This window comes from Gavialis gangeticus, unplaced genomic scaffold (assembly GCF_001723915.1).
Source record: "Gavialis gangeticus isolate Ggan-Ray unplaced genomic scaffold, GavGan_comp1, whole genome shotgun sequence".
Classification (NCBI taxonomy): domain Eukaryota; kingdom Metazoa; phylum Chordata; order Crocodylia; family Gavialidae; genus Gavialis; species Gavialis gangeticus.
In genome coordinates, this window is record NW_017729034.1 from 4120285 (window position 1) to 4132963 (window position 12679).

The 12679-nt window shown below is 47.9% G+C and overlaps 2 protein-coding genes across 3 annotated transcripts in view; one reads left to right on the forward strand and one right to left on the reverse strand.

Moving 5' to 3' along the window:
* ZDHHC23 (zinc finger DHHC-type containing 23) overlaps positions 1–12679 on the forward strand; it is a 73966-nt gene that overhangs the window by 50036 nt on the left and 11251 nt on the right. The gene's annotated exons all lie outside the window — the stretch shown is intronic.
* CCDC191 (coiled-coil domain containing 191) overlaps positions 1–12679 on the reverse strand; it is a 64189-nt gene that overhangs the window by 39035 nt on the left and 12475 nt on the right. Inside the window, 5 exon segments of the mRNA XM_019526911.1 lie at positions 1350–1447; positions 2020–2483; positions 3972–4221; positions 5760–5950; positions 10619–10769. Coding sequence (XP_019382456.1) covers positions 1350–1447; positions 2020–2483; positions 3972–4221; positions 5760–5950; positions 10619–10769 — 1154 coding nt within the window.

Genomic DNA, 12679 nt, shown 5'->3' on the forward strand with positions numbered 1-12679 from the left:
GTTCCTCCTTTACCAATATTGGTCAGACTTTGAGAACGTTGGGAAAGAATTTTCTGCATGACTAATCTGGATGCTGAGGCATGAGGCAGCTGATTTAATGGCCACTGCAATGAGGTTTCAAAGAAGCCTTGACAGCTAAGCTGGTGAGAAGGGCAAGAGCCATGATTAGTGGAGTGGAGGTCCAATCCTCAAGTAAACTCAGTGGCTTACTCAAAAGAAAACTTCAGGATGGAGTCATTCCTCTTGATGTATCACAGAGGTAACTTGCGCACATCTGCCAAGATTGAGATATTACTGCTCTTTAATGCTTCTTCTGTGAGATCAGTTGAAATGAAGTGATCTCATTGGTCAGCAGAGGGTAAAACCATTAAAAGGATGACACAATGCTGATGACCTCATCCCTTAAGTGAGTTTTGTGAGAACAAGTCCCTGCTCCTTAGTGTTATCATAAGACAGGGACAGGGTTGATCATAACAGGCCAAGAGCAAATTAAATCTTTGCCTCACAGTAAAGAAATTGCCTTCCCAGGTCTGCCAAGGTTTTCCCAGACAGGGGAAAATGGTCTCAGTGACAGTTTACCCACTGGGATCTTTGCAGAGAAATCTTCAGGCAGCCTGGGGAGGGGCTCACTGGCCTAGAGCACCAGAGATTCTCAGCAGATCAATGTGTGGACTATCACAGCAGATGCCTTGTGGAAGTTGAAGACACACTCTGGTGAGAAAAAATAGCAGGCAATGTCTCTTCTCCAAAGCCAAAAAAATCTGGAGATTCCCCAGTCTGTAAAATTATTAGTGTGCCCACATTTAAGGTGACCTTTCAAGTGTAAGTTAATACAGAGCAAAAGGCTTCAGAAACAGCCAAAGGAACCTGATGCTGCTACCCTAAATGGAAAAAACCCAGATATGCCCTGGTGTCTGACATTTATATACCATGCCAGGTCGTCGGTGGGGGTGTGTGATATCAGCTGGGCTGGCAGATGGAAAGGGGAGAGTGGGACTACTTTAACCTGTAGTAAAAAAAATTAAGCAGAGAGAAGAAAATATGCCCTCTCTTGAATTTCTACAGTGGAAAATAATCCAGCACTGTCTTTGGGAACAAAAATTACTGACCCCCAAGCCCAGGAGATTGCAATAAACCATATTCTACAAAGCCCTGACCTGGATATTAAGGGGCCAAGCCAATCTTGCTTAAAACAAACACAAAGTTAGTAGCTTTGATCTTGCTGGGAGAAGTTTTGCTCATTACACAGTGTGGCTTAACACTATGGAGGAGAGGTGTGGATGGGAAGGAGATGCTGTTTTGTGGAACAGGAAAACGAAAGAGGCAGGGGTAGCCTAGCAGTATGATACCTTTCAGTATGGGATGGGCCAAGACCAGCCGGCTCTGGTTCCTCTTGTTCTGAGCTGCTGCTGGCTTTGGGCTCTCTGGTTCCAAAGGGACAGGTGAACTGTGAAGTGAAAGAGAAAAGATACTAGCGACATTGCCTAACATAGGTCTTGGGTCTATGGCACAAGGCTACAGTCAGGATTCAGCATCACTATTCTCAGTCCTGCCACAGTCTCCTCATGTGAGTCTTGGCAAGTCCCCCAGCTCCACCCCTCTGTAGTACTGGGTTAACGATGTGTTCCCACTTCAGAGAATAAATGTATAGTGGCTGGCCTGGGCTTTGAGATTCTTGGATGGAAGGCATTACAGAAGTATGAAGTACTACATGGCTCTGTACTAAATAAATACATTTTACTGCTATTAACAACAATGTAGCATCTTCTGTCCTAAACTACCTCACAAGTTTATCACAGAACCAATGCAAGTCAAAGAAGCTGGAGCAGTGGTTCAAGGTCTGGTCTAACTAACACCATAGGAAGAATGGCACCGAATGGGTCATTAACACCACTTTCAAGAATACCGAGGTGTTCCCTGGAGGGCTCCCATGCAAGCGCTGACCAGCTTCTGAGAAGGAAGAATATGCTATGGAGACTCCAGTTCTCTCACAACCATGGCTCATGAAGGCCACTGTACCTTAAAGGTGCCCTATTCTTGCAGCTTGATTGCTTCAGCTTTTCCTCCCCTGCTTTTGGGACCAGATTACTGAGTGCCCTGGTGACCGCTGTGGCTTGCTCAGCTTCTTCCTTAGCTCTCCTCAGCCTCTGCTCTTCTTGAAGTTCAAGGATCAGCTCCTGCTGTTCTTGCAGCTGCCTCTTCTGCTCCTCAATCAGCTGCTGCTGAACGGCATGGCGGTGCTCAAAGCGACCTCTGACAGCAGAGGCCATTTTGTGCCCAGGTGCTGCAGACCACTGGGTAGGAAGGACTGTTTGACTGCTGGGCTCACCCTGGCCTGGCACATCCAGAGCAGTATGCTGAAAGGCAATCGGTCTGGGGTGCTTGAGTTTCTGGCACGAATGAAGATGAGGTGTCCGGCTAGCCTCCCAACAACAAGGTTCTACACTTGTCATGGGCGCCTCTTGAAATGGTGTTTCAGTCACCTGAAAGGAAGGGCTTTGATACTTATTTGAGTCAAGATCTCTGCTGCCCTTACAGAGTAAGGAGCATCTTTTTAACAAAACAAAACAACAGTGAAGCGAGTCTGAGAATCAAGATAATCCCGCATGTGTACTCTCGACACAGCTGTTAGCAATCGTAGAGATGTCCAGAAATACATGCCAGTGAGTCTGCATCGTCCGAGGATTTCACGAGGCATAAAGGATCCTAAATCAGCCAGCTCTACCTATATGGTAAGTAAATTACCCCAGGGGGACTGGAAAAGGACCCTACTGGGCAGGTGCTTCAATCTGGATTCCTACCCTAACACTGGGTAACTAAAGTCCAAGGTTATGAACACAATCTCTTTTGGATTCATTCACCGAAGACTAAGATAATAAGAAAAGCAGCTGTAAAAATGTGGCCTATGGGACCAATCTATAAGGCTAATTTAGAGAAAATCCTGTTTTAAACAGAGGAAGTCTTAAAGAGCCATTGCTCCAGCTCTGCAGAACTGCATTGATAACAAAACAAATAAAGCATCAGAAAACTGGGCCCCAACCTACTAAGCACTTAGATCTGCTGTGTAATTCCCAAGCCAAAATCCATCCTCAGATATATCCTTTGAATGGATACACCAGTTTCACTGGCGTATCTGAAGGAAGGAACTGATCTATAGGGGCTGTATAGGTGTAATGGAGGAATTCTCCCTTTCCTTACTATCATGCAACCTCATGTGACAGGATCTGTCTTCATCTCGCATGTGACGGTTCAACCTTCAGGAGGATTTTCCCTGCGTGCTGCACCCACATACCCAGGCCCTGAGGGGTTACCTTGTCATTGATGCCCATTGGTCCCTGTCATACAAGAAGCCACTCAGACATTTGAAGGACTCAGAGAAATAGCAGTGTGCCCTCCCTTAAGATAGGCTATGACTGTCTCTTATCTGATACTTGCCCTTCACAATACAGGCTTCATGGAAGCCAAAGTTTGGTCCACAGTGGGTGTCTGTGTACATATTATTCCTCATTTGCATGCTGTTAGTGTGTACAGGCTCCACTCAGGATCAGGGCCTTGTTATACTAGAAGACACACACACATACACACACACGTGTGCCAGTTGGGTTAGGGAAAAACTTATTCTTGTACTTCCTCATGATGTGTCTTGCCTCAAAATTTCCTGAGACAAATTCTGCTCTGCTGTACTCTTTAAAAGTCAATGGGGTGGCACTTGTGTAACTGAAAGCAGATGCTGGCTCCTTTTTTTGTAATGGTATGGTTGTAACTAATGTATTTTTGCTGTTCAGTATATTGAGACATAAAACCTATAACTTTAATTCTCCCTTGAAAAGCAAGCCAGATGCTGCAAGTCTCAGTATGGTAGCTAGTACATAGAGAAATTATATTCTTAGAAATAACCTCCACAGCTGTTAGACTCCTCCACCCTTCTAATTTGCCTGTGGGCTTTAGAGGCTGTCTATTATAGAATTTACCTTTTCTTGCCTCTTTTGTTGATCTTGGGTCATTTTTCTTGCCCCAGGCCTGCTAACATGGGATGATCCATCTGGGCCTATTTTCCCCAGTAATACTGCCTCCAGCAGATGCTCCATCCTCCTTCTGGTCTCCTGTTTTCTCCATTGTAGCTCCCTCTTTTCTGCCTCTGCTCGGCTCCAGCACCGCCACTCTACAAAGCAGCAACGCAAAACCCGTCTCTGATTATACTCAGAGGCAGACTGTTTTTTCCTGGAAAACAGAAGCACTTCCATTAAAATCAGGGAAGGGGTCAATCAGCCAGGTTGGAAAACCTCTCTCCTAGTCTACCAGAGATTACCAGGGAGGGGAAGCAATATAGAGCATGCCATGGATGAGGTTTCACACTTTCCTTAGTTCTGCTTGACATTACTACATTCAGGAGATTTCTGAGCACTATTTCCTGTTCCCATTAAAGATGACAGGAGGCTTGTGGCTGACAGAGACAGTACTGTTTTCTTTAAATACTTTTGTCCCTGCTCACTGTTTTACAGTCCCCACCTTCATCCTTCTGCAATGGGGCAGGAGTTAAGAGGATGCACTCTTGTCTTCTCCAGCCCCACCTACAGGTTCACCTACAACAAACTTCTGCTGTCAGTGGGAAATCCAACTAGTGGGCTCCTCAAACCACTGAGCCAAACTAGTCCCTGATGTAACCCCAAGAAGTCAGTGGATGGCTGGATTTATCAGAGACAAATTTAGCTTGCTGAGACTTGGGGGCCTGGAGGAAGGACTAAGTCAATGAGAGAGGCCCTAGGAAGGACACTTATAGACAGAGGCAAAACAGGGATTTTTGGAGAAAATTCCTCCTTTGAACCATTCTCATTTCAGTGTGCATGATAGTGTCTCCAACAGGTGGTAACTGATGAGCAGGGAACCTGGTTTTCCATTTCCCACGGAAAAACAGAGAAAATCATGGATTTCACCTTTTAGCAGAGAAACCCGTGGATTCTCTGCTTTTGCAAACAGCTCTGCAGGCTGGTTGAGCTCCAGCCTGCAAAAGCTGTTTATAAACAGGGCAGGAAACCCACAGCTCAGCCCAGAGGGGAAGGGCAGGGCCTGAGGCTCTCACTCAGCAACAGCTCCACTCAGCTCAGCTTCACTTTACTTCTGGATCCTGTGAGGTAAGTGGGGCTTTCAGGGGGCTGGGGTCCCCTCTAGCAGGCTAGGAGGTTGCAGGTCATGACTGGGGGCACTGGCAGGGCTTGGGGGAGGGAGCCAGGAGCTGGCCCCAGCCCCACCCAAGCAGGCAGAGCAGTGGGGGAACCGGCTCCATGCTGCTTCTGCTGCAGATGCCTGCTGTTGGGGGCAGCGAGCTGCAGACTTGGGTCCCTAGCCACATAGCCCTGGCAGCTGGGGGCCCCCTCAAGCAGGGCTGGGGGGCAGGGGCTGTGGGGGGGGCAAGAGGTACGAGTAGGGCAGCGGGGCTGTTTTGGAAGCAGTGAGGGGCACCAGCAGGGCTGGGGGAAGCATTGGAGGGGTGTGAGGGGTACCAGAAGGACTGGAGGGTGGGGCGCTGCAGGGAGCTTTCAATTTTAATAATGGTTTTTGGGGGTTTTATCAGTGAATTTGCGATTTTGTCAGAGAAAAATCAGGATCCCTGCTGATGAGTAGATTTACTAAGGACAAAGGTTTTCTCATTCTTGTTAATAGACTATCCCATTTTACAAGCTTCCAGTTACCACAAGACTGCTTCACAGCTGTTAGCTTCTCTGTGAAAAAGAGGCATTACATGGTCCAAGAGTTGCTACCTGTTTTGATCCCTGAGATGAGTCTCCAACTTCCGAGTCTCCTGCTCCAATTTCTGGGCCCAAGTATAGTCTCTCCAGGCTCGTAGGACCTTTAGCTGGCGCTTCCAGTCAGCGAGGGCCCTGGCTTTCCCCATTTTAATCCTGTGTTCCAAAACGAGCTTGAACCATGCAGAGAAATGCTGCTGTAGGCACTGCATTCGGAAGGTTAACAAAACCAGTGAGTGAGTGTACTTTAGCAAATGAATACTCATTGGCTCAAGCCTTCCCTTGGCCTTTCTCTGCAAGAAATCTTATGTTTTTAAACCTGCAGCAAGTGCCCCTGAAGGTTGAGCAGTGATGCGAAGATAAGTCACGCATCATATACAGCTGTGATTATTCAAGTACTAAATTAAATGTGCAGTAACCACTGCACATTAATGAAAGCGTAGATGCACCCAGTGGCTCCATAGCAAAATGTGATTAGTTTGCAAATGTAAAGCAAAGGTGCTTAACCTTTGAGCTTCACAGGCCAGAGGAGCAGCATGGGACCAGTTCATGTGCCAGATCCTTTCTTGGTTCCTTGTGTAGGGTTGGTTCCTATGCCACCCTAATCAGGCCTCATGTGCCCAGATCAAGCCCTGCACTGTCCCAGCCCCATGTGCCCTGTTTTGGCCCTGTGCTACCCCAGCCCAACACATCCAATCTAGCACACTGGGCCATGCTATCCAGCCTGTTTGGCTTTCCCCTGGTCCAGAAATTTGACATCGGGGGGCAACGATTAAGGCTGCCAATGCTCCTCCAACACCAAATTTTCAGACCCATGGGGCGCCCAGCAGGCCAGATGACATGGCTCTGCAGGCCAGATCTGGTCCGTGGGCCAGGGCTAGAGCACTCCTAGTGTAAAGGAACAAAATAAGTGAGAAATAGAACTCCTAGAAGGAAGGTTGTTTCCAAATTGGCAAGAAAATAAGATGCCAAAGATGGGACTACCTTTACATGGAATTTATGCCCCTCCTCCCCATTTGTCAACAAGCTGTCAGCTGCTTTTTAAAGACTAGACAAAAATCTAGCCACTTCCTGGTGCTAAAATTTATGACGTGACCTAGAGTTGCCCTCTTTCCACTAGGAAGTTAAAGCATTTCCCTGTGGTGTAATCAGACTCGTTGCCTCCAGGAGTGATTTACATCGCACAGAACAGCAATTTGCTATCTAATCTACCCAATAATTCTAGGCCTGTCACTGCAGATGCTGTTCATTTTGATCCTCTAAGCAGGTCAGCTTGGAGGGCTCAGCTGCTTCCCTTTTGGGCATAATGGCCTGTATTAATTGCATTTATCTCAGTCATGGCAATCTCCAAACAGAGTATTAGGAAGAGGGCAAAAAGTCAATATATTGGTTACTTATTTCTGTTCCAGAAAAGAGTCAGTGGTGTTATTGCCTATATCAGCTCTGTTACAGTTCCTGCCCTTGAATATGCCCAGCTTATATCATACAAGCCTTGAATCTTTCCACAGTTTCATTTGGACTGTTAATGTTCCATCGCAGCTTGTGGTGTAGTATTGTTGTGCGCTATTAAACAATCTCTTTGCTCTGCTCCTGCAGTGGTGGCATACGAGTTGTACTGCAAGTGATCTTCAGGGATAGTTGGTATAAAAGCTAGGGGGTACTTGTGCATGAATTATTCTACACATACATAAGATGATTAACAATGACAAATGATCTATTAATTTAAAACAGAGTGCCCTGCCATTTATGACACAGGGCCTCTGTTATAAGCCTACAGCTTACACAGTGAGTGCAATACAAAAGCCATTTTTAAAAATTTTTCAGATACTGAATAAACATTTCCATAGTCTCAACAGTGAAGAGATATTTTCCCTACTGTTCTGTAAACTCTGGTCTTTGACACTGAGGAGAAACAGCAAGGGAAATATAGGGGGAAACATAAAATTTCTGTGCCAGGGTTAGTATTTTAGCAAGACACTCTCAGCATAAAACTGTCCTTTTAGTTTAACAACAAGCTGTTTGCCATGACAGATTTAGGCTGTGCTAATCAAATCATATCATCTGAACTATAATTTAGCATTAACAAGCAAGGGGATTGGGTTAAAGGCCATTAAAGAAGACCTACTTCACAGGCATTTGGCACTCTGTTCCTGTAATGTTTGCATTATCCTGGGGGGTAAGAGAATTGCTTCACTGCATAAGTCAAACAGGAAAAAAGTCCCTCTAGATTTCTAGCATGCACCCTTAAAACCTCAATGCTGAGTGCTACAGGGCATCTGCCATACCACTATCTCCTTGGTAGCTTGACACTTTGGGAGCAGAGAGCTGGGTAGTGATAGGTGAAGATGAGACGGTGTTGTACCTCTGACACACAGCATATACCTCACAGCCCAGAGGCAGTGTGTTGAGATTGCTTTAAGCCACCTCCTCTCCTGAGCTACTCAGAGGGCTGGAGAGACCCCTATCTTACACTAAATTATGGCAGTCTCTTGAGGCCCTGCTATAGGAACCAGCAATGCCTAGAATCACCACATATGCTCTAGCCCCACAAAACTGACGTAATCTTTCAACCCAAGCCCTGCCCTCAGAACATACCCTTCTCCTTGCAAGAGTCTTTGAAGAGAAGCTTTACAGATGTCTTTCATGGTACTGGTGTGACAGGGCTCCTCCCCCGGGGCAGAACTAAGAGTTGAAGGCCCCTTTATGCCACTACAACCCTTTTATTTGGAACAAGGGGCCAGAGAGGGTAAAAGAATCTCACCCTGAGTTTTCAGAGGTGCCCTATGCATCTCTTTTTGTTTTACCTGTCAGAATGGGTTGCTTTATGCCCACAACTGCTTCAAAAGCCTAGTAGTACCCACCACTTTCACTGAAGCGCATGGATGGGGAAACTGAGGCACAGAAGTTACAGTACTTGCCTGTGGATCCAGCAGCAGAATCTGTGTCAGGATTCAGGAGTCCCTTGCCCCCACTGCAGTACTCAAATCACTAGATCACCAGCCTCCAAAACTTCTCCTTTCCTCTGCTCTCTCCCCCTATCTTACTTTCCCTTCATGCGACAACCAGGAAGAATAGCCACCAGCCAGGGTTTGTGGCTTCAACAGGAGTTTCATAAGTACTGTGTTTACCCAAATCCAAGACAATGTTTTCTTCCCAGAAAACTAGGGGGAAAAAAAGCCTCATCTTAAATTCAAGAACCAGCCCAGGGCAGGAGGTGACTCAGCTCTAGCTTTAGAGTCAGGAGGCAGGCACAGGCATGGGGTGGGGCAAGGGTAGAAGGCAGTGGGAAGGTAAGGATAGGCAACAGGGGTCAGGCACAGGTATGAAGGAGATAAGGGACATGGGGAGCAGACAATGGTGCGGGGAGGAAGGGCAGACCACAGGCAAGGGGAAGTAGCAGGTAGGCAGTAGGGGGGCAGCTACTGCTTTTCCCATCACAGCAGTAAGGGGGAAGAATTTAGAATGACCTTCTTGTAACAGGGAACCCTAACTCTTACTGTGAGAGAGAAAGAAAAACAAGAGAATGATTGTGTAAGGTGGATTGGACCAGTAGAGGGTGTACAAGATTGTACAGGGTGATTTGGTTAGGGATGATACCATCTCAGGAAGGGGGTTGGACTAGATGGCCTCTGAGAGTCCTTTCCAGGCCTACTTCTCAATAGCTCTACGAAGAAAAACTAGCAAGGTTTAAGACCAGAACTTTTGTAGCCTGCAGAAGGGAGGGGACAAGTAACAGCAGCAGAGAGCAGTCTTGGCTGAGCCACTAAAGCAGAGGAGATCCCAGCTGCCAGGATGAACACCTAGCTGAATAAAAAGGGGCAAGCTTCCTGCTTCAAGTGAGGGCAGCAATTGCCCAGTGAGAGCCAGTTGGCCCTGGGATATGGACTTGGCTCTTGCAGAGCTCAATCTGCAAATGGTTGGCTGCAGAATGGGGGGAAATTACTAGCATCTGGGCCCCATGAACAGGAAGCCTGGTCAGCTAACCAGCAGGTTGGGGCTGACTAGTATACAGATTCTCCTCCAGGACAGAGGAGCTGGCTGGCCCAGTTGGTAGAAAAGGACAAAGCACTCTTGGGAAAAGGAAGGAACTACAAGCCCAGCATAGGAAACTTCTGCTGGTAGAGAGTGAGTGCATTTAAGGGACTAAGGACTTGATTAAGGGCAGTTCTGGTGTGCAGAAAGTGTTGAGTTTTCTGTTGAAAACTATTTGTGTTAACTCAGTAAGGGTCTGTTGTCTTTTTATTTGTTTGCTTGCTAACACCTGGTGGACCTGGGCAGCTATGAGGGGAGGTTTGGAGGCTACAGAGCAGAGTGCCTCCCTTTTTGGGAGGGAGGTAGGCTATAGCTTAGACGGTGCTGAAGCCCAGATGTTCTAGTCTGGGCTCCTGGCCCAAAGCAGGCTGAAGCCTGGGAGGGGCTAAAGTCCAGGCCAGAGTGAGATAGGGCCAGGAGCCCAGGGAGAGTGGGGGGCAGAGAGAAGCAGAGTCTCACTCAGGCTAGTTGGACTAGTAATAGTCTGGGGAGGAGTGGAGTGGAGTGGAATGAGGCACCAACAGCTGAACTCTGGTTCCCTGAAGGCAGCCTCCTAAAAATATTATACTAATTCTAACATCAAGGCATGGCAGGAAGGACAGGAAAGCCAAACTGGGGGGCTGGCATAGGAGGATGAGTATAGTGTGGCCACCCCTGGAGATGCACCCCAGTTATACTTCCACTAATTGGATTCTGTACATGGAAAATTGAAATTTATCAATTTCCATGTATAGAACCCAATCAGTGGGGTGGGAGGTCATCTAAGATTCAAAGTTGTCTTGTATTCAGGTAAATGTGGTACATAACAGATAGAATATTGAATGAAGGAGGAGGATGCTCACTCGCTGGTTCTGTATATGAATCCTGGTCAGCCACTCCTTCACTTTCCTCTGTTTTTCTTTTCCTTGCTCTTCCTCCTGATCCAAGGGGGTTGGTGTCTGTTCTGCCACCATCAGCTTCTGGGTTTTTACTGATTTTTGCCTCTGCCTCTCTCTAAAAACAAAATAAACACCAGGAAGCACAGTCAGATAGATAGCAAGTGAATAAGATACTGCAGTATCTTCAACAACTTTCAGAGAATGACCTCTGCTGTGGGAAGATGATAGCTACCTAAACCCAGCCTCCATAGCAAGCAAAGTTAGCTTTGAGATTTAAAGACCAAGTGAGCACAAACCACACAGATTCAACCTGCTCAGGAAGGGGGTCCAGAACATGGCAATATTAAGAACATAGGTCTGGATGAGGCCTCCTGAGACATCACTTTCATTCTCCTGCCTTCCTATTCAAATGTTAATGCAAAGCATCCTCCTCGGGAGCCAGGAGCAGCGGGGTGAGGAGGGATCCAGGCACACACGTGTCCCGCATCCACATGTGCCCCCTTACCAGACCTGAGGCGGAGGCGGATGCAGCAGCAGCAGCTGATCCCCCTAAGGTGAGTGGGCAGAGGGACTGGACGCAGCTGAGCCGGATCCAGAGGGGAAGCCCCCCGGATCCCTCTTAGCTAAGCCAGTAGGGAGCCGCACTCCCGAGCTGCGCCAGGAGGAGGTTAGCAGGCTGAAGGGAATCAGGGAGGTGGAGGAAGAAATTGATGGCTATTTCCTTTCCCTGCAGGGCCACACACCCAAGGAAGAAGCACCTCAGGAAGTGCCCTCCACTGCAGAGCGGCAGACAGTCGCCTCCAGAACCAGGGCTGCTCATAACACAGCAGTACCACTTCCTCCAGTCCAGCTGGAGAACAGGTACGAGGCCCTGGCAACACTGGAGGAGAAGGAGGGAGAGAAGGCAACTCCACGCTCTGAACAGGCTGAAGGAACTAAGCAGTTCCGAAGAAGAAAGCATCGAGTGATTGTCATAAGCGACTCCATCCTGAGAGGTACGGAGGGCCCCATCTGTTGCCAGGACCCCTCAATATGCGAGGTCTACTGCCTACCCGGAGCAAAGATTCATGATGTGATGGGGATGATCCAGGCCATGATCTAACCCACCGATTACTACCCCATGGTCCTAATCCATGTGGGTACTAATGATGCGGCCAGGAGAAGCCCTGATCACCTGATGGCGGACTACCATGCTCTGGGGGGTGTGCTGAAGGAGATAGGTGCACGGGTGGTTTTCTCTTCTGTCGTACCAGTGAGCGGACATGAAAGATGGCATGTGACGTGCATCACAGAGACCAACTGGTGGCTTTGGGAATGGTATCTTGAGGCAGGCTTTGGCTTCCTTGACAACGACCTGCACATCACGATGAGACATGCTCAGATGGAATGGGCTCCACCTTTCTCCTAAAGGTAAGCGTGTGTTCTCTTCTAGGTTGACAGATCTCCTCTGGCGGGCTTTAAACTAGGCTCGTTGGGGGAAGAGGAAGACAAGGGCGGAAGAAGATTTGGACTGCCAAACCAAGCAACACCCACAAGTACAGCGCAGCCTAGACCGACGAGCGGAACATATACACAGGTAAGCAACAGGGGCCAGGGCAATGCTGTGATTAGGGGGCCAGTGCACAAATCCACAGGAGGCCTCAAATGCCTCTACACAAACGCTCGTAGTATGGGAAACAAACAGGAGGAACTTACCCTCCTGCTAGCTGGCACCAACCCAGACATAGTGGGGCCCACTGAAACATGGTGGGACCCAACGCATGACTGGGCAGTGAATATCAAGGGCTATAGGGTGTACAAGAGGGACAGGACAGGGAGGAAAGGCAGGGGTGTGGCACTCTACATTAAGGAGGAATACACATCCTCACCAGGTAGCAGAGTCAGAGGAGGGGCACTCTGAAGTGCTCTGGGTTAGAATACAAGGCAGTCGAGGGGAAAGAGACTCAACGGTGGGGATCTACTACAGACCTCCCAACAAAGGGAAAGAGCTAGACCAGGAATTCTTAAGTCAGCTCACGGAGGTAG